Source organism: Diuraphis noxia, unplaced genomic scaffold, assembly GCF_037042655.1.
Source record: "Diuraphis noxia isolate RWA-SAM2 unplaced genomic scaffold, SU_Dnox_SAM2 contig0002, whole genome shotgun sequence".
Taxonomy (NCBI): domain Eukaryota; kingdom Metazoa; phylum Arthropoda; class Insecta; order Hemiptera; family Aphididae; genus Diuraphis; species Diuraphis noxia.
In genome coordinates, this window is record NW_028301712.1 from 12,498,628 (window position 1) to 12,522,709 (window position 24,082).

Here is a 24,082-nt window from a genome sequence, read left to right on the forward strand (position 1 = left end):
GATTGTAGAAACGCAAATATGAGGCTGCCTACTTGTAGACTTGTTTTAGAGAAAATATACGATATCTACACGTTACACTATGATATTATACAAAATATCAATAATAATAATAATACTATATATAGGTATTATCATTATACTAATCGGCCGTGAAGCGTTTAAAGGACGCGGACAAAACGACAAAATTACCGTAGAAAACGAAAAGATTAATATTTTTTTATCAATGGATATCAACAACGGCTACAGCAGCCGCCTGAACTAAAAACAAACAAACAGAGTGGATATGCCGGCGGCGGCGGAGGTAATTTATTATTACAATATTTCTGTCGGCCGCCTCCTCGGCACCTAACCTATTACTACTACTACCTGCTACGTATACATGAAACATTTATTATTATTATTATTATTATTATATTATATACGTGCGTGTACAATCGTATACAGTCTCTGCAGCCGTATAATATACTATTATACCTGCTGCCGAGTAGATGTTGCTATGCGCCGTTTATGCCTATATTATACACACACGCGCGCGCGCGCGCTTCTTTTAATAATAATAATAATATTATTATTATAATATGTACCGGTCGAGGTGTGTATAACAACAACGACGGCGAAACGATACCTATATTATAATAATATAGTTAATAGTTACAAAGTCGGGTGCGCGTGCACGTCATGTGTCCCGGTCGTCGAACGAATTAGACGAGACGGTACACCCGTGGTAACACACTAATAACGTAATACGTATGCGTGTAGGCATCGCACTTGACCCGACCAGGAAATCCTACCAAGCTGGAGTGATGTGCTAGCGTATCATATTATATTGTTGTTCGACGATTATATCAGGAGAGGTGGAGAAAATATTAGGACTAGGTGAGTAACACGTTAAGTCTAACGACTTATCTACCGACATTTAGCTGCTGGTGTACTTTCAATTCGATATTCTGGAATTTTTGTGAAATGTTTTTGCTCTACGGGATGCGTAAATATCTATTAGTCTTGTTGGTAATTTTTACATGAACACGTAAACCACGACGGCGAAATAAATATGATGCCTAGGAGACGACGACACAACTGACATCAACTGTAATGAGATTTTAGCATTGGCATTTAAACATTTTTGAAACGCGTAATTAAAAACTTACGAAAAATAAACGTTTGCGGTGAAAAGTTCACAAAATGTTATTTACGTGGTCGTTTGTACGTCACCAGGGTCTTTGGTGTAAACGATAGAACTCGTGTGCGGGTCACGGCACGGCGGTCGAGTATACAATTAAAATGCTCGCGGAGGGTCACGGCGAAATTATACGCGGGCCAATGCAGCACAGTAATATCCCCCGGGAACGTTTAAAATGTTTTGAGTTATGCGGTTATATTTTTTTAGCAGAGCCCATCCAACCCGTCCACCACACCGCTCACCCACCTTACTAACCGGGGGTTTTCAAACGCGGTGGCAGTATTCGTATATAGCCTTTTGCACGGAATTAAATGGGCCGCGAACAGCACCCCTCACCTCCCAACCGACGGTAATATCCGTCGCATTATTATTAGATATATCTGGTGGGCGTCGACTTTTTAAATTAAAAGGCATTTCGCGACGACTCTATATACACTCGCGACCTTTGCGGTGTCATTAGTGGGATCTCCTCTCTTTTTTGGTTAGGCGTGTGAGTGTACATATACGTTTCTTTTCGTCCTTTCCTTTCAACCCTCCCCTTCATCATTCTGAACTATCCGTTCGCCCTCTCGCCTATCCCTACACCTAACTAACATAAAGGCTAAACTATACATAGTAATAATAATAAAAAAAATAGTAATAATAATAATAATACAAACGCACCGCCCGTACAGTAATTCGTGCTGCGCGCATCCGAAACCGTCTCACTCACTTTGACCTTTATCCCGTGACGACGACGCCTCGCATATCATTAAGTCGTATTGTAGACATATATATTTATAAAAAAGCGAATCGAGTCGACCGACTAATATTAAACTAACTACTGAATAAAAGGGTGGACGACTGCGACAATTATTGTCGGCGAAAAATCGATAAACGACAAATATACGGCGATAATAATACAATTATTATATCGTTTTTGCAGCCTTCCCAGTATTGAAATATTATTACGAATCAGACTGTGATGTGTTTTTTGTTGTTTTCTATTTTTTTTTTATTCATTACGTTTTTAGATTTTTAATATGTGTGTAGATAATAGCGTTATATTATTATATGCTGCAGGTATAGTGTAACATAATATTTCAATAAGCGATGAGTTGTGTTACACGGTGACGAGCGGCAATAATCACGTGACAGTGGCCGCATTGAAATCAAATGATAATAATATGTTGTGTTCTCATATATATTATGTATTATTATTTATATAACATAGGTACCTACTGATATATCATCTCGACCACGCGCGTCACACTTTGAAAAACCTATTACACGGCGGGTTCGTTATTGCACACACGCGACGTGACACAACTAAATCATATCGCGTAAAATATGTGTATTCGTGTGTGTGTGTGTGTGTGTGTGTATATGTATGGTTTGGTGTTATAACAATAATCGTACTTCCGACCGGTAAAAAAATAATAACAACTATGGAAAAAAATAAAAATGTAAATCGTATCGTTCTGTACACGTAGTTTTTTGTGTTTTTATCGGGCGATCGTTTTCACGATTTGTGTATGTATGTGCATAATAATATTATAGTGAACGTGTGCGCTCGTCACATAATATCAATTGAAGGTAATTTCGACGGCGAACAAAGGGGAAACGGTTTTGGTTTTCAAACCACTAATGATAATAAAAATACGTATATTGTCGTCTACGACGGTTTTTATTAAATACGCATATAAAATTCGTTATTATAATGTCTGTAATATTATATATAATATGTACCTACATCGAGGTAGAATATACATGAATTAAACCGTGTGCATAAATCTAGTAACACAATAATGCTTAAATGTGCGTAATAAACAATGTTTTTACTCACTTTTTTTCTCGTTTACCGGCACCGGTATCTCGGAACCCTTTGGCGAATGGATTGTTGTCGATTTTCAACTGAGTAATCTATAAGTAGAAAATATATGTGTGAGTTATACGCCGTTATAACAGTTGACGAGCATCTTTTTGCGAACATTTTAATGATTATACGCAAATTAAACCTCCAGAGGTTTAAACGAGAGATTAAATAGAATACGAGAGTAGAATCACGTCATATATAAATTACCTTTTCGTTTTGATATGCCGTTACGGCGATGAACTCGGTCTCCTTGAACACGTACGTACGGAAAGTTGAGTACGGCAACTTGATGATGTCGTTTGCTCTGACTAGATGGAAACGGGGCTGGTATTTGTGCATCGAGTTCAATATGGTCTAAAGACAAACATACAGAAAGAAAAGACACATTATAGATAATTTATTACACTTGAAACACGCGACACACCTCGTGCGAAAGGGACCGTTTGATATATACGCGCGAGGCACCTGATGTGTCGGGACACAGGTGCCGATTGGCCGGCGATAAAAGGCTGTTTGAATTAATAAAAACCCTCGTATAATACGAACACGACACATTAACAAAATGTGGAACGACACATCCGGCGATTTTTTTCTTTCACCCCGAAAAACGGTTGTTACGACAATACGCACAATTTATAATATATATTATATAGGTAACTACAATTCAGTTTCACTAAAGTAATATCATACATTATACACCGTAGTTGTCGAAACGACGCGATTCGGTTGTACTTGTGGCCTGTGAACGGAAACTAGAAAGGACTAATTAAATAGGTAACGAAAAAACATGAAAACTTCCCCGCGGACAGTACAAATTATTTCTGTTACCACCAATGTATAATTAATTTTTAAAATACGATTTTTAAATAATTAACAATCGTAGGTATTATTTTTTCAAACATTTATTCAAATATTACCATATAGTTATATACGTTATTATATTCGTGACAACTGTAATATGAAACGATTAAATATAACCGAAAACGGATTAATAACAGGGTATTTAAAAACACCCGTTTATGTAGATTAAAAGTTTAACGATTAAAAAATAATTACTCGTTTGTATCATATTATTTGATATTTCTAATTACAGGGTTCCAGTGTATAATACGAATTAGTTTTGTCGACCAGCCGACGATCGCAATAATATATGATATTAAAATATACGACACACGCGTAAGCCCGCGCAGCACATAATATTATAATATACACGAGAGCCCGTAAACACGAACGTAATGCTAATAATATTATGTAAAATGTATTTATAGAACTGTATATGATATATAAGAAGTGGTTGGAAATCGATAATCGTTTTCCGATCGCGATCGATTATATATATATATTATGTATGTATATATGTTATATATATATATACGTTATCACCCACGCAGAATAAAAATATAACGTATAAAAAACGTGCAGCCGTACCACCTTCGTATAATATAACCTCCGAAAAGACAATTTTTTTCTCCTTTAATTCATGGTCACACGTGTGTCGTTTTTCGCGCCATTCCGCTTTTATATAATATACGACCGTGTATTAATAATAATAATAATAATAATATTATATGCGAACACACCACCGTCGGACGTTGGTGGCGACGGCGGCGCCACAAAAGACGCCGGCTCCGACGATGTGTGTGTGCGAGCATATACGGGTCGTGCTGGCGGTTGCCGGACCGGAGAAGAGAGGAGATCTAACGATATAAGATATACGTGTAAACACATGCGTCATGTGTGTGTGTGTGTGTGTGTGAAGACAGACGGGGAGGACAAGTCTCGGGAAAAAGAACTATGCTGTGGAGTCGAACAAATCGAACGACATACGCGCTAGTGGAAGGAGGAAGGGAACTGGTCGTGACACGGTCCACTCGCTCACTGTCTCTCTCACTCGCTAGCTCCTTCCTCTCTGCGTCTCACTGCCTGACCACAGTACGTATGTGTATATAATATGTGTGTAAAAGGAATAGACGCCGGTCGTGTCCAATTATCCTTGTATGTGCGTTCCGTTTGACCGGAGACACATGATATCCGTTAACTCCTCCTGCCAACCCCTGCCACGCAGTATTCCTAAGCCGAGACAGCGAGAGCTTTCGCGCGGGCCCGATCAAATAGATTTATATATATTATATGCGCAGCATGCGAGTTAAAAGTTTCTCTCGTTTTCAACCGGAGTACCACACGATGTAAGTAAAACAAAATTTGCGAAATAAAATCGATGCTGCTTCAACGCATATTAGGCCGCACCGAACAGTATAAAACAGGAGAAATGAGAAGACATCAGAGGATAGTCGCACGGACGACTCCGGAAGTCGCGAGAATAGGTACAATATATTAAATATTATATTATTTACCTATACCAACACATAAACAGAGAATAAGATCCGAACAAAAGAAAACCCCTCTCGTCGCATTGTTTCGTCGAGATAATATTATTCCGTATAGACAGTCGTGCGAAACCCAACCCGTATATACGAATGACGACATACGCTACACGCGTTATGGATCGTATATAGTTGGTACTGAGAAGGCGAAAAAAAAACCTGTAACCGTGTATGTATATATATATAATATAAACGGCAAAACGCATCGGTTGCTACAGTCAAGTATATAGTATTATATTGTAAAATGCATTATATCAACGGATGACCGGGACACGGACGATAGCAGTATAATAATATATACAATATATTATGTTTATATTATACCTATTTAATACAAAATAATTGATATGGCCGACGACAATCGTCTCGGCCGTCGTCGCGTTTATTATATTCAAATCGGACGCACGCGGACAGACATCATTTGGCGCCACCGCCGCCGCCGCATCGTGTTTTTCATTCAACAAGACCTCCGCCGCGTCCGGCACGTTCTCACGAATCTCTCACGGCTGCAGCGGCGGCGCTCGCCTAATCACTCGGGTCCGCCACCCGACTCCCCACCGTAACCCCGTATAGTGGGCCCCCGAGGCATTTATCTCGTTAAAACAAAAAGATAATGATATCGTGTGTATACCTATGTGTACGCTAACTGCTGTATTTTAACCGCGAGAGATCGGAGATCGGAGAGAGAGAGGTTGATAGATAGACAGAGAAAGAGTGACGGAATGAGACGACGGTAAACTCGTTCCGCGTTTTATGCTCGTTTTATACTGCACTATATGATACTCGAAAGAAATATATATTATTATTACTATATTGGTATAGTGTAATATTTTACGTACCTCTGGAAATCTGTGGAAACGGTTGATAGGCCTGTTTATGGTCTGTAGCGAAAACTGATTTAAACCCTAATAAACAATAACGGATTCAAGCAATATAATCATTTTGGTATTAAATATTGGTGGTTTTTTTTTTTTGTGTGTGTGGTAAGTGTGTGATGGCTGTATATATATAACAATATAACGGGGGTAATAATCATTGACAATATGGATAAACATTATATGCGTGTCAAAATCTAGTCGTAAAAGACATAAAACGCGACAAATCGATTGCACGATGTGACATTTCAGTTGAAGTGGTTTTTTTATTTCATCGGTATGTATAATCCGCAAGTTTTATCCTCAAAGTCGTGTACGGCGTATTATATTATATTCAACAGAATATTGTCCGGGTTTCAATACAAACTCCACCTACCATAAATTATGTAGACTATTCGTTTCCTATCTCACCAGAGTCGGACTCTCGAGAAATATCGTCGTTCTTTGCGCGTGTTGTTATTATTATTATTATTATAAATTCGCTCGGGTTTTTGATAACAAAAAAATCTTAGATCAAATCATGCAGCTATAGTGCTATATTGTACTAAAACAACAACAATAATACCTATATACTATACAAGTCAATTCTCGCAATTCTCGGTCGATAAAAATCTGTACACATAATATCCTGATCGATACATACGTCAACATTGATCGGAACTCGGAAGGATGGGTGGGGAGGGACGAAAACGAACGGACGTGATTATATCACCACGACGTACATACCCAAATAATAAATCACATATTGTTCGAAAACGGTTTGAAGGTTTTGTCTTTTTCATTCTGTCTCTTGACGCTAGGTCGTTGGGGCCGTGTTATGGAGGTATTAGCGCGGAGCAGGAGCAACGGCGGCGGCGAAGACGGTTGGCGTACTTTCACACCCAACGCACGTAATCCACCGGTACCGCCGCCGGTTTCTCATCGTTTTGTCTCTGTGTTTGACCGTTGCCCGTCGTGTAATGCAATAATATATAAATATATACTACGTGTATGTACGCACCGGTGGCGGCGGCAGACGTCGTCTGATTAGTGTGCTGTGGTCGTCGTCGTTGTCGTTGTCATCGCCGTCACCGTATTATACCTCCATACAGCTGCTATATGTATATATGTGTGTGCGCGTGTTATACACGACGAGAGTGTGTCTTCGCATTCGTTTTCGGACGACGACAAGACAAGACTTGAGTTTCCACCTTCCCCCCGCAGGGTAGTCGCGCGGCTGACGACATATCACGTACCCATCATGTGCAATATTATTACGGCGAAACATAATATAATACATATATATATGTTCACGGATATAATAATGATATTGTACGCCCATATTACATTATACGCGATTCGCGTATTATATTCTATTATATACGTTATATATACGTATATGCCGACGGAATGCGAAACGAACGTCCACGTGAATAGATTTCGCGGCGACGACGACGAAGACGGAATAGATATCGTAATATTATTATTATTATTGTTATATGACGTGTTCTTTATTTTATAGGGCCGAAAAGGACTATTACTACACGTGCAGGTTATTGAGAGAGAGAAAGAGAGTAGCGGACGGCGCGGCACGATGGACAAAAAACAAAAGGACCCATCCCAATTATAAAAACTAAATAAAATAACGTGTATACGAAAAGAAAACGACCGAGACGACGACGACGACGGCGACCGGGTAAATATATGCGTGTGAACATTAAGGGGCCGCACCTCGGACGAAAGAACAACAACGACCGCCGCCGCCCGGTTGTTATCACACGACTAATGACACCTACTGCTGAGGTAGCCAAGATGCGACGTCGTACACACACACACACACACACACACACACACACATACATACATACATACATACAGATACAAATATTATACATACCCGAGAGTACTAAAAAACAATAAGAGGGTCCCGTGTCCATTAACACTGGCGTTATTTATTGGCCGCATAAATATCGTTCGGGTGGCCTTTATCTCTGTCGTGCGCGTGTTTTGCCGTGCACACGAGGCATCGTTTCGTTTTATTGTTATTAACGCGCGCGGGTCCGGTTCGGGACGACGCACGAAGACGACGGGACGTCGTGTCCCGCGCGCGCGTCACACTCTTCCCGCGGACGTTTCCCCCCAAAAAAAAACAATAATAATAATAATACAACACTAAATTATATGTATATACCATAAAATAACACAAGACTCGGAAAGCATCGAGGGCGACGGTTCATCGGAGCGCTGAACCATTTATGAGCGAGAGAGATATAATATAGAGAAAGTGAGCGAGTGAATGGGAGAGAGAGAAAGAGAGAGACAAACGAAGATCGAGAGAGATAAACGACACGTATTATAATCGGCTGACGACATTGAGAGCCTGAGGACCGGGTGCAGCGCCAGTAGCCGCGTCAGTGTGTGTACCGGCAAGTATAACACGTGTACACGTTTCTCGGTCGGTATATTAATTTGAATAATATTCCAGTAACACGGAAAACGTTTTCCGCCGATAAGACGACAAGTCCTCCATCCAAATGTAAACCAACACCCGTTCATCGTGCGACTCTTTGACATCGCATCAAGCTTCTGTCCGTCCGCATGTATCGTCGTATCGATGTCATCGCTGCGAGTTGTCGACAGGCATTATACGAAAATAGTATAAAATATATATTCGTTGCACGATATTTTATACCAACGCGATTTGTATACAATAATATTTCATCAAAGCTGTAGTTTTTACGTTCGTTTTCGTACCACTATTATTATTATTATTATTTTTTTTTTTTAGTCGTCCGTGAGAAACACGTCTCTCGCGGTCCGTTTTCGGCGCTCGTTACGTTGCGTTATATTATTAAAGGCACACAGAATATAATGATATTATTTTATATTCGTATGTTGTCGTCGTCGTCGTCATCGTGGCCGCGCATAATTGGCGGCGGTGTCGTAAAACGACGGTATAATATATTACACGATGATGACCGCGGTATACACGCAATATAGGTAGGTGTAGGTACCTAAATATTAAATATATACAATTTATATACATATTATAACATACACCGTGCGTATACATATGCACCGTGTGTTTGGACCTAGCGGACGTGATACAACTATTCTACATATTATCATCATCATTAACATCATCATCATCATCATCATCATCATCATAATATCACCATATTATCGTGCCCGGGCGCACGTCGAGGCGCCAAAAGAATTAACGATGCACGTACGTGTAATAATAATTGGACGTGTAGTATATCGCCCCGCAGTCGTTTCGCCGTGCACCATTCAATTAGTGCGCGTTTGTGTGTGCAACCGCTGCACCAACCGACGAAAACAACACTGAGACCGACTCAGTCCGGTTCACGCGAGATTTATTTATCGTATTTTTTTAACCCCTTCCCCGCCGTATCGTCCGCCGCCGATGGTTCGCCAGTCGCGCCGCAGCCGTCCCGTCATCGGGCGCCACGATATTTTCTCCGTCTCCGCCGTCTGCAGTCTGCACACGAGTACGACGCGTTTGTTATAATATTATGTTATGCGTGGCGTACAGGTACGGCGAGTATAGCTAGGTTGACGTGTGTGTGCGGGTTTTCGAATTTTAATTTTTTTATTTCGTTCTTATAACATACTGGTACCTATATATAGATACCTACATATATACAATAATAATAAATATACGTTGGTCGTTTCGTTATGCCGAGGGGAAAAAATCAATTTTATTCCGTTAAAACGCGACCGTCGAGGTCTTCATTTAAATACAATGGGGTTAAAAACAGATCTCGTTTTGCGAGACGGACGGACAGACGATTTATTTTTATTATCCGTTTATTTTAATTTCAGCGGGCATTAACATTTTTACCCGCACACCGGCACACACGCGGACGGACGAACAGCGCTCACACACACACCCGCAAGAACGAGTAGATGTCTATCTCTGGCGTGGCTCTCTGATGGTTGCTGCTGCTGCTGCTGCTCGGCCAGCGGCACCGACGACAATATTTTTATCCGACGCAAAAAAACATTCGGTGTGAATGAGTCCTTCGCCTATATGGCAGCAATGGAAACGGCGAAATTCCGGTTTTTCCTGGTTTTTTTTTTTTTTTTTAATTAACCAGAATACGCTTCGTGTGTTATTATTATATTATATTATGGTAGCCGTGGACAATTAACCTGAAATTCTTTATTGTTGCCCCCTACATATATATGTGTGTGTATGATGGTTTTACGACCATTTCTAACCGTTGTTTTATTTTCCGGCGAGTTCGTGTCATCGTTTGTTGTGTGTGTGTGTTTTTTTTTGTATATATTTTGGAAATAAAATTATACATTCTTCATTTTTGTCCACCTTCATGTTTTTTCTGTTGGCTTTATTTTATCTAGTATTGCATTGTGCTCACACTACGTCAATATTATCCGGAAATATTTTTGGTAACGAATTGTCGACCGACGTGGTGCAGCAGAGAACGCCGACAAAAGGACGACTCTAGACTATCTACTGCGGCCATCGAATACCGCGCGTACCCGGTTTATCCGTGTGCAAAACAACCGAACTTCACAATTTCGCAATAGTAAAATAATATATTATGATTGCTGCTGCAGTTGTGCGTGTGTGACGTTTTCTCTCCGAAGTCAATCGATGACACTGATGCAGTATCGTGTTTTTTGTGTTCATAGAATATATAGGTATTATTAGGAAGTATCTATTAATAGAAAACCGAAACTATTTTTTTTAATGTTACAGAAAACGATGACATGATCGATACCAAAAACGGCCACGCTTTGATTTCCGTTAATATAATATTATAATGTATCAGACATTTACGCAAAGGACAAAGGAACGATGTCTGTGATGGAAAAACAAAAAAGTAGTGCGCACTATTATCGCACGTGTAAAAAAAAAAATGAGCATTAACATTTATAAGATAATATCATTGAGTTGTAAATATATAGTAGGTACGTGCGGAGTGCTCATTTTATTTTTTTAATCTCGGGGAGGGAATTGCACGAACCCTAGCCGCATAAAAGCGACTAGGTGGTGTGAAAATGAACACGCTTTTAAAACGCCCGCGAATGACCATTCGACAACAGAGGGTGTGGCCCGGATAATCCCCCTTTGGGCGTCCCAGCTTGCGCGCGGTATTACCCCCACTGGCGGCGGCGACGTATTACTATCTCTATCTCTCTCTATATATATATAATACGTTGGAAAACGCGTAGTTTATGCGCTAGTAGTTTATATAACTATAGTGTTACAATAAAATACTTAAGATTATATAGACGCGATTTTTTCTTTTCTTAATATGACAGTAGTTCACCGAAAAAGGTGAGTAGATCGGACATGACCGGACAAAGTATCCAGACGACACGAGAGGCGCCCGAGCAATGAAAACTAAAATAAACGTTTTAAATGATTTTAATCAACAATATTTAGATGTACAAAACATCGACAGCACACAAAAATTCTTTAAAAACACCCGTCACACAAATATGAAAACATTTGACAATCCACTCGAACACAGGTGCAAATGGTGCAACATATTGTACGACTACAGCTATACATTTTACCAAACATGAAATATTTTTTGACATAGGTAATATTATGTTTCCACAGTAAAGTAATATTTTTTAAGCTGAAGTGGAAGTTGGATTTATAATCGTCACAAATACCAGGCGGATGTGAAAAAATCAGTACCTATTTTGAACGAAAAATTATTAATAATCATCATTAATGAAAATTAATACACACCCGCATCATTTAAAAAAAAAAAAACTAGTTTATGGCGGATCGGTTGAATTTTTTAGCGGTAGGTCATATATATTAATCGGGAACCCGTCCCGAATCGCGTATAGGCACCTAAAAGTGTTTGGCGTTCCGCGGTCTTTGATTCTCGAGGCCCAAAACATGCGCACATAATAATAAAATAATACAGTATACACGCGTACATATGTACATGACGTGTATTATAATACGTGCGGTGTCTCGTGATTCGCGGCACTTTGAATCTCCCTCGCCGCCGCGCCACCACCACCACGAACGCATATATTTTCTCTCTCGGCCGCGACTGTTGGATATATATAAATATTACACATGTATACATAAATACGCGCACACACACTGATTTCCCAGTGGGATCCCGTGTCTTCATGCAACAGTTACTTATGTGTGCGGTGGTCTAATAACATTATATATATATATATACCAAGGATAGGTTTTTATACTTTATACATTTACTATCGTGTGCGTGCGGTGTTATGCATACCGCCCGTATTCCCATGGGGGTGTGTGTTCGCGAGGCGAGCACATTATATTATGCGTATACACTGTGGAAAGAGAGTCGATTACAGAAATCCGGTGGCCCGCGATTAATCCTACCCGAAAAATGTTATCTCTTTTTTTTATTTTCATTATTATTTATATTTTTTTTTCCCCATTTGATGGACGCCGCCGACAACGCGTCGACGACGATCACACACAATATGATCATCTCTGCCCCGTTCGGTGGCCGCCGAGCCATTGTCGGCGTCCCGCTGCAAGAAAATCCAGTAGAGCGGAAAACGGGAGCTCATCGCAATATATAATATAATATTATAATAGATGGTACACTGCATGTGTTCGGATGTGTATATATGTATATTATATATACATATCGTATCATCGGCGGTATTATAGATATGGGTTATTGTTACTGCCTACGCGAACGAAACACACCGTTTATAAGCGGACGATTTTCGAGTAGGGTCGATGATAACGGTCTTCTCTTTACGGCCTATACTAATAGGCGCACAATGCACTACTTCTCTTTCTTTTATTTCGATTTTTACGCCATCGCCGAGTTATCTATAATAATCGGTAAATTCCTCGGTTACGTTGAGAATGTCGTCATCACGAGATTTTTTTCTATAAATTGTGTATGATCTATTATACTATTGTCGACGTACGCCGCGGTTAAGACTCAAAAGCGCAGTCGCAGTCTTGGTAAGGCGAATAGATCAGAATTATAGATAGGGTTGGACAAACGAAGCTAAATAATATTATGCAGGTACTACGAACAGTGATATCAAAACACGAAGTGTACACTCAAAAAAACACTCTTGTTTACGCGTCGGTTGAAATTAGTCAAAAAATAAAATTATACACGACGTGTAAGGTATATTAATTGTATTCTATATAGTCATCGCTTATAAATACCTAGTTATAATAAAACACAAACTCGAGTGTTGTGCACACAAACACATTTATCTACCGGCATGCCGCGGCAGGTACATTATATATTAAAAACTATTATAATATCATTTTCTATACACTCTGTTAATTAATATAATTTTACTTTAAGACAATATTATTATTTAACGTTATGATGTTAAATAAAATAATAGGTTTAGAGAATCAAAAATATTTAATTTATGTAGGTATATATATACTTTTTAACTAATTAGATATGAACATTTTTTTAATGGCCAGGAATTTTAATGAAAACAATTAATTCCAAAATTGATGTAGGCGAGCGATTATACATCACCTATTTATAATCGACGGCGACGTAGCTTTTCGATGTACGCGCACCAATTTCCATAAATTAAATAATATGTAAGTTAATAAAAATGTTGATTTTGGTAATTTTAAAACCAGTTTCCTCCTTAAACCTACATAAGTTTCGTCGTAAAGTATTTTAAAATAATAACAATGTTATATTGGTTTTCCGCGGGTGCGAGAGTATAACATATTATTAGTATTATAAATTATAATGTCGCCGATTTGTGTTAAAATTTTCCAGTGTGCTGTCTGTCGACAAGAAGTGCGTAGGAAGGAAGTGAGCTCGCGGCACAAACAAATACGCATGTGATCGTGCATGATAAAAATAAATGCGCGGTATTGCAATAGACGCAGTAAATCAAAATTCACCGAGGCTTGTCTTATTTGCACGTCGTTACTTAGTATAATTTAAGTTTATAAGAAATTCTTATAATATACACGAATAGCCAATAGGTATTATATTGGCATTGTCTAGCAGCCTTATTTTCGATGCGCTAATGCCGTGCGTATACCATAGTAGTGGAATATAAAATAATATGTGCGCATAAATATAGCGGCTTTTTGGCGGGTAATAAACGTGGAGTGTAAGTACTAAGTGTATACATACTACCGATAGCCACAAAATCCAAAGTGCAAACACCAGGCATGGATTTGGATCCGGAGGGGCGTTCGCTCGCTCTTCACTTTATTCAAGACTGATTTCGCTCAGGTCAAGTTACCGAATAAATAATTATATACGCCAAACGCAGCTAAATCTTGGAGACAGGAGCATAATATACTATGTGTTCCGAATTTTACGACGATGTGTTCAGTTCACGGTGAACCATAATAAATTTTGAGTGTATAGACGCCAAAAATCCGGTCGGTACCGTCAGCGGACTTCCTCATCTCGAGAAACAGCATCTGCAGCATGCAGTCGCGCCGCGAGTTAGGCGCCTCATCAAATTTCCGTTATGTCTAAATATTATTTATAATAGGTTCCTCTTGTTAGGTAATAGTACCACCGCTGGTACCTATAAATGCGTATCTGTAGCATTTAAAACATTTAATGTGTTAACTAGAACATTATGCATTATCCTATATACGATGTGTGTACACGACACGAGTAGAGAGACGTATAATATATAGTGCATATATATTATATACGACAACGGCGAAGGTGACATACCTACTTGAGTCGCAGGCAGGCGCCACCGGCAGTGTCAGGTAAATACGACCCAGTAATTCACATTATTACCGACGGGTCTGCGGGGTGTGTTGTTTGAGAGTGTGTGTGTTATTCGTTTAGGACAAGAGAAAAAAGGATACCGCCGTCGCCAGTGATGTTTTGCTCGCCGAAAACTATATACGTGTCGACTTTCCGGTCAAACGGTCATCCACCAAAGTGTACCGCCGCCACCACCGCAAAGGATATATTATTATATTATTATCATCTACGTATATCTCGGTCGACCGCAACTGTTATATTATATAAAATACAAAAACTTCGCTGCATTAAAATATATGGTATATTGTGTTTGTCTGCGGTATATTTTCCATTATTATTATTCCTCGTCGTTGGTCGGACGTGACAATAACATTTGTCCGACAGGTTAGGGATTTTTTTTTGAGGAAATTGCGTGGCGATCCGCGTCCGATATTGTATAATAGAACAAATCATTATACAAGTGTATATATTATATACAACACTATACAAGACAAGTATAGGCTAACCTAACCTAACCTGATAAGTATAGGTAAGCTATATACATTATACACTGTTGACGTAGGTCTTGTTACATATATATTATATATAAAACACGCGGGTATGACCAAGGGACCGCCGATTTGTTTTGAGTGGACAGAAATTCGAATGCGCTTTTGGCCGGAGACGACATCAAAGGGCACGTCGTAATATATTAAATACGATACCATAATAATAATATTACCTATGTACTATTATAACTAATGTCGTGACAACCTCTGGCACTAGTATGGGTTTAAATCTAGTTGCATTGGTGGCTCGATCGGTGAAACGACAATAAAATAACGTGATACCTATATTGTATAGGTACCTACTAAATGTAAAAATATAAAATATACGACACATATTATAACCATTAAAATACGAATTATATTATTATTGTTATTATAGTATTGTAACTGCTGTTCGCTCATTGTCGGAGGTTGTGATTAACGTCGAGTACAACAACACAATACGTTTGCGATAAATACCGAAAGAGAAGAAACCGAGTTTGTATCTACAACGGCGGCGGTGCGTGTGTCTTATCTTTTTCATTTTTACACGGGTATTACACACCGTCGGTGGGTGCCCATAAATCGAAGATTTTAGCGCTTGTCTAGTAGTACGTGCGCGGAGGGGTGGACTGGGTTGTTTTAAAACACAAAAACGTTATACGAAACACACACGTACACATAAATATAAAGGATCGTCTTAGAAAGGTGTCGGAAGGCGACGATGACGACGGCGACGATGACGACGACGACGGCGGCGGCGGCGGCGCGGTGGCGACTAGGCACTCAACTGGACCCGTCTGGCGGCGGGTATACACACGTATAGTATATTATATTTATATGTATACCCTCGTGCGCCGCCACCGTTTAATGACTATTGGCGACAGCACCCTAATTAATAGAAAAAGTCTGGTTCTCAGCGGGGACCCGTGTTAATTGAACATCTATAAAAATCTCGTATCACGTCGAATCTCTCTGTATAAACTATATATATATATAATATTATGTGAGCGTATACGAAAAATATTATATAAATTGTTTTAACCCGAGACGCACACAAAAAGCAGCCGCCGCCGCCGCGCCGTTCGCGGTACATATATATTATACACTCTTGTATATATACTAGATTACAATATAGACACGTTATATATATTGAGTGACATCAGATTTTCACACACACACAAAACATACAGCCGCTTAAATCGACCCTTTTAAGTATTTCGAACGAGCAAATATTTGGTGTCAACCCCCCCGACGGACGGAACGAAAAAAAAAAAAAATCTGAAATAAAACAACGACCTGAATGTTTTTCCCGCACTCACTGCTGAAACCCTCGTGAAACACTTAACGACACTATGTATCACTGCCGCCGACGCCGCCGCTTGTATATACAAGCCGACGCCCCCGAGAAAACGGTATATTATTATTATATGTATATAATGTAGTAGACACGTATATATCATATAGTAGCGGCGCTACTGCCGGCGGCGAGGCGCGCAGCTGAAATGCGCCGCCGCTGCACACCCCGAACTAAGTTTGTGCCAACTGCGCAAAGTCGGCGTCGGTCGTGTGTATATACACATTTGCTCACGTCCGAGGGTGTCACGCTAACCACCCGCCGCCCACCTTTCCTTTTTTTTCGCCTATATTTTAGAAATACAAAACAAATAAATAAATCGTCGCCTCGCTTTCCATCGCGCTCGCTCACAAATATTGTTCACGGTGATCTTCACAGCCCGAGATCATAATATCTAGTCGTTCCCACGGACATATAGGAAATCTGTATAGTATATATTATATATTATGTCATTATCGATAAAATAAATGTCTTATTTAGTACTTTTACCATGGAGATATTGGTGGAGGAGATAAACATTTGATTAATAATATTTTAATCTGGTACGAAACGATTTTAATATGTTGTATGCGAACGAATATTTATGTTGTTGTATTTTGAGAAACATTACATTATATATATTTTATTTTTTATAAAAATATGCCATGGGTATTCACGGATTTAGAAAAATTGAAGACAAGGATAAGTGGGGGGTCTATCATCCACATCATCTTCCCTATGTAAATATTTTTCACTGATCAGCTGCCGCTATGCATAATAATTAATATAATTATATAAATATATATATAAACCATATACTGAAACAGCAATTATATATATATAATCATTTAAATACAAAATAATTATAATATTAAATATAAAAAAGAGTCTATTTATCGAATAACTGCATAACTCACATAACTTATATGATCAAAATCATTGTGATAAATCTTACCACAAACAGTATTATAATCAATATGCCACATATCTATTTCAATTATTTATATATGGTTAATATTCAATTACTTATACTGCATCTCCGCTAATAGGCGAGTATTTAAATGGAAAATATAGTACGAATATAAAAGAAAACACTACAAATAAATTTGTATATTTATTATTTAAATTTAAATTTATCACTGAATTAAAATTTCCTTCCACGCCGAATACAGTGTATAACGTATATAATATCGACCGAAAACGAACGTTTATATTTCATTATTCTAGTCCAAAATAGGTCTATAACGCACATTATAGTTAATAATATTATACTTTATACCAAATTCGTGTATATTGTGCGAGAGCGGAGTTTCGTTGAATATTTTTGAGTTTAAACAGGGTTACGGAGAGAAACATAATATAGATGAGATGTGTTTGATAAAATATTATAATGTATCATAATAAATAATTAAATGGTTTGTACTTACAAATCCATGTTTGTCAGATATATTGTTGGTAAGTTTTAGCTTGTGAAACGACACGACTTTTTGCATCCACTGTTCGCCAGTCGAGGGGGAATCGGGATGAATGTACATTCGCTTAGGCATTTCCGGATCAGCTTTTCCGGCCACCATCCATCGGCTAAATAACGATTAATATACACACAAAAATTATTAACGGGGCCCAAATACACATTGGATGTCGAGTTTTAAATAATTCATGATTTATTAATGCCATATAACAAATAGAATAACTTTAAAGTGTAAAAATCAAAATTAAAACAACAAAAAGTCAATCGACGTATATAATTTTTTTAATATAATTAATTAACGCTCAATGCCAATTTTAGAAAGCAATTATACATTATAGATAACATTAAAAATAGCGGATTTATTATCAAAATAAAATTAGCAAATATTCAACAGTGCGTTTGAAAATAATTTTACTGAAACGTTAGAAACATAAAAAATGATCATGCTGTGAAATAATAAAAATATGCACAAAACATACTATTATATATTTGAGCCGGATCAACCCACACACGGTTTTTTTTTTTATTTAACTTTTAGGTTGGTAACTAATGAAATTAAATAAAATAAAATTACCAAATCAACTTAACAAAAAGGCCATGAAAACAAACAAAATTTATTTTTGTATTTTTCAATTGACATTATACAGTAAAATATTATGTACTAAATTTGAGTCACAGCGCATTTTTTTTTTTTTAATTGACAACTACTAAAAAGTTTAGAATATGATATTTCTTACTAAAAGAAAATCTAAACTAACCAAATTTGTATGATAATATGATATAATATTGTTATGCATTTACCATTGGTGAGCCCATACATAATATATAATATATATATTGTTTACAACATTATATATTATCTAAAAAATTAGTCATTTGATTGAAATTTGTTTACTTTTTGTACCTGTTGTGGAACTTATAGCGACAGTCGTCGGCGGCCACGATGTCCATTAGCAGTATGTATTTGGCCTTTTTGTCAAGCCCCATTACTCGGACTTTGTAAGCGGGGAACATCCGCCTAATCAAACAAAACAAAAAAAAGAAACTAAAAAACAGGAAAAAACAACACGGGTTTATCATACAAAATATAAAAACAGAACCAAATAATAATAATAATAATAAAATATCAAAGTTGGATTGTGTTAATATATTACAGTGTACGTATAATAATAATATAGTAAGACCGCGGGGGGGTTGGTCTGCAGCTCAGCAGTCGACTCGCATATAATATACAAACGATGACAATATTACTAAGTAATGTAATGTAATATATTATGAATAATGAATATACACATCAGTTATGTGTATTTATTATATACCTGTTGTGGAACTTATACCGGTAGTCGTCTGACGCCACTATGTCCTGCAACAATATGTACTTGGTTTTTGCGTTCAAACCGCTCACCCGAAACCTCATCTGGGGAAACATTTGCCTGCAGACAGTTATTTCGAATATTTGGTTTTTTCCCATTGCGTAACACAAACACCATAATATTAACTAAATCACGAGCACTCGACATAATATTAAATCGTATTGTGCTTATTGTATAAACACACTTAAGTAAATATTTTATAATATGGACATCGAAATTGCCTAGGTATGAAATTAGTTTGTTAAATACACGCATGTCGTACATTTTACTGATAGGATATTAAAAAAATTCAATTTTACAGATATTTTCCTTGTCTGAACTCTGGAGCTACCTAAAAATATGGTATAAATCATATAGGTTCTAAATAGTGTAGTTTTTCTATATTTTCCCACATTAGCAACCCATGTAATATGTATGTATACCTTACCTATTACCTATAGTGTATGAGAAAACTGTACAGCATTGCTACCATATATTTTATGTATACTATTTTAAAGACTATGGTTTATCTATTATATCATTTTTATTTTGTATATACTTAATACTAGGTATATAGTATATATTTACCATTCACTATCGAAAACCAATACGTGACTTAAATTTAGACACAGTATATAGTATTTATTATACGCGTTCAAAAACTAATTTCAGGCTGCAGGACTCGTATAAATAAAATATTATAGTTTAATATCCCTCATAACAACATCATATTCGGAAATCCTTCTCCTGCCGCTGCTGCTACCACTATTTCTCCTCGTCCTAAAAATATATAAAAACCATCTGCTACACACGCTGTCCCCATCCCCCCACCAAACTCCCTATTAAATGGTGGCAGCCATCTTTAATCGTCACAATAGGATGAGTGCATGATATCTCGCACTTTATTATTACGGTAAGTACGCTTCATCGCTCGCCCTTTTTCACACCACCCCCTTGCACACATATATGCCGGATCCATTATTCGCGAGCGCCCGTTCCATTATACGTATACCACGCGGTATATTTTATAAATTTCAACCCTTATATAATAAATATTATATATATGTGTGTGTGTGTGTGTGTGTGTGTTAATACGAGCCGAGAAAACTGGCGGTGGTGCGTTATCAATGGCAGGGGGACCAGGGGTGCGAGCGGGTGCTCGCTTGCAACGGAGTAGGGCGTGTTTGTGGGCGAAATCCAAAGTCCGGAAGTGAACTTAACCGAATTCGATCGGTCGCAGGGGTGGCTGATTTTCCCTGGAAACATAATATATTGTATTCGAAACGAAATAATACATATGTGTGCGTGCGCGGGCGCGCGCGTATTTGGGAGCTACTGCAACACAGAGGGAACATGATATAGGTTTTAATAGTATTTTTTTTCACCGATAACATGTTATCGCGCATTGTTGAAAAATGTCCGGTCAGACAATAAAAACGCGTATGTGGTTTTCGTGTGGGCGAAAAAAATAAAAGAATAATGTATAATTTGTTCCCATTATTTTGCTGTCGATCCATTGTATGCCGCAAGGGGATTTCAAAGCCATCCGATATCGTTCGAAAAACGTTTTACCCATATTGTACATCGATATCATAATATATTATATAATCCTATTGGTATGTATATTACTGCTGCACAGTACAGTATATAATATAATCGTATATATGTATATAAAATAATGTTCTCTTCCCGCGATTGCAGTGTCTGTGACAGTTCTTTTATGAAAAAAAAAAAGTTTTTCGCCATTATATCTATAGCTATGATCGATGAAAAATCGTAAATTGGTAGATTTTTTTTATTGTTAATGCATATAATATTATATATTATATTAATAATTCAACAACTACAAACGCACGAGAACGGTTCAAAGGATAGACGCATACATATACACAAATACATTAAAGTGTATCATATACTGTCGAAATCACATTAATAAATACATTATGTTTAATTTAGACTCCAGACCAATGGTTTTGTTAATATATATAAACCTTTCTTATAATTTATGTATATGTTTTCATAATCAAATAATAAAAAAAAGCATTTTACACATTTCTGTTTTTCTAAACGCGAATAGTCATCATTAATTTCGTCTAATTCGTTTTGTATCTGTGCCTTACAAGTTACATATAGATTATAATATTAAACATAAGCTCCAACTCCAACCACCTTGTGTAAATTTTCAATAAAGAACCAAAATTATCTCTGAGCAACTACGATTCATATCGGACACTATAACTTCATCAACCAAATATAATAACATGTACTAACTATATAGTATATATACATTATAATATAGACTACACAGTCACAGTATTATAATAACTTTTTACCTTTTCTATTTAACTATTTCATTTCATATTATTTATACAACTATTGACTACACAACTAATTTAATATAATTAATAGGTAACTAGTTTATACATTTATATAATATTATTATATACTAAACATCAACCAATAAAATAGTGTTTAATGAAATCGAATTTATATTTGTCAGTTTCCAAAATGGAAAATTACCGAAAGACAAAAAAAATGAAAGTAACAACAACATGAGTTTTAATCACTGAATAAGAAATCTAGTAACGATCAGATCAGTTTTCAAACATAACTGACAACTGCCCGAGCAAAACGCTTAGGTACTGTAAGCGAAAAGAGTGTCACGGGGGCGCGGATATAAATTGATACAAAAAAAACAGGAATAATAAAAAAAAGGGTTGTCTAGGGATTATGCGATTATTTTCAATTTCTCGTATCTTCTACATACCGCGGTAGTTGAGAAAAAAGGACGCTTGAACGCGCGTTTTTGATAAACGTTCACACGGCGCCTAAAAAAAAACCCCATATACCGTGCGTAAGATTATAAAAGGCGACGCGAGTGAAGAAAGTGTTATTTTGTGTGTGAAGATATATATAACATTGTACATATTATGTTATTATGTATAATACTATGTACCTACAAAGAGCGCGTCACATTGTGAGTCGGCATCAGCGGCGTGCGTATTATAATATTATACACTGGCGCGAGGAGACGACTACGCGACACGGTCGATTGGACAGTGAATAATAAACGTAGAATAAGGTGTTTCTCTTCCTATTGTGCGTAATGGGTCGCCGCTACCTATATACGTACATTATAAATACAAATATAATACACACATAATAAATACGCATATATATATGTACATATAGGTACTATTAGGAAGGTATATAATATAATATGTTTAGGCGGGTACCTACGTGAACATAATATATAATACAAAAGCGCTTATACATAAAAACCGAATACAATAAGGAGCGGAGGCGGCGGCAGTGTGTGTGTGTTTGTGTGCGGTTGTGCTTTCGTCAACGCCGGCGATTTAATGTACCGTGTAAACACGACGAAGACGCGCGCACCCGAAAAAACACTATGCGCGCACATTATTTTGGCGTTTTACGATATTGTCGTCGACGCCGCCGCCACCGCCTCACGCCCACGGAAGTATTAGAGACTATAATACGGTATATTTTCCTTCAGTTCATAAATTAAAATATAATTATGTGACGGCGAGGAGAGGCTGCGTCTTATATCGGTGTACACGTAGTAGGTATTAATGTATTATTATAGTATATCGCCTATAGTTTCCTGATATACCTGACTACCTATATATGACGATTATATACGTCTCGCGAATGGTATTTATTTCGTCCATAAAATATAATATGTATAATAATATGCCTACCGCAGTACACAGCATACGTATATTTTATTATTCCAAATCGTAAGCGCACGCAGCAGCATATCCGTTTACGTCATGTCACCCCACGTGCAAGGATTAAAGAGGAGGAAAAAAACGATGGTCGGGTTAATGATAATAATAATAATAATCGAAACACAATTACACGACGACGTGTACCTACAAAAAATGATTTCTGTAAGACGAAGCGACGCGCACGCGCGCTGGTGTGTAATATGTACATATGTATATAATATGTAGGTAGGTAGGTGTAGGTACGCGCGTACTGATGGTTAGCGATATGATTGATAGTGGTGAGCCCGGGCAGCGGGTGGTGGCGCCAGCAGTAAAAACAAACATACCCCGCGGGCAGAAAAAAACCCGTGTCCGCCCATCACTGTGTAAGTCATAGTCGTCGTCGTCGTCGTAAAATTTAATAATAATAAATATATACATACATGTGTATTTGTGTGAGTGTATAAAATAGAGACGCGCGCTCGGCAGACCCGAAAAAAATATTCCAGTTAATTTTTACCTTCTCTCGTCACTTTTTGATTTATAAACGCTTTGTTGGTTTTTTTTTATTATTATTATAGTCGTCAACCGGTCGACCCGGTTGGCAATGACGACGCGCCGAATTTTTAAACGGCGGGTGTACGT

General features: G+C 37.6%; 1 protein-coding gene across 8 annotated transcripts in view; it reads right to left on the reverse strand.

Annotated features, from left to right (window-relative positions):
* LOC107168974 (optomotor-blind protein-like) overlaps positions 1-24,082 on the reverse strand; it is a 51,545-nt gene that overhangs the window by 6,626 nt on the left and 20,837 nt on the right. For 2 of the 8 annotated variants that reach the window (XM_015518549.2, XM_015518571.2), the window contains exons 2-6: positions 19,250-19,372; positions 18,311-18,464; positions 6,259-6,324; positions 3,243-3,389; positions 3,006-3,082 (exon numbers count right to left, since the gene is read on the reverse strand). In XM_015518549.2, coding sequence (XP_015374035.2) covers positions 3,006-3,082; positions 3,243-3,389; positions 6,259-6,324; positions 18,311-18,464; positions 19,250-19,372 — 567 coding nt within the window. Of the gene's footprint in view, positions 1-3,005; positions 3,083-3,242; positions 3,390-6,258; positions 6,325-18,310; positions 18,465-19,249; positions 19,373-19,673; positions 19,788-24,082 lie in introns of all 8 variants that reach the window. The other 6 variants (XM_015518588.2, XM_089218736.1, XM_015518564.2 and 3 more) reach the window with 5 other exon arrangements.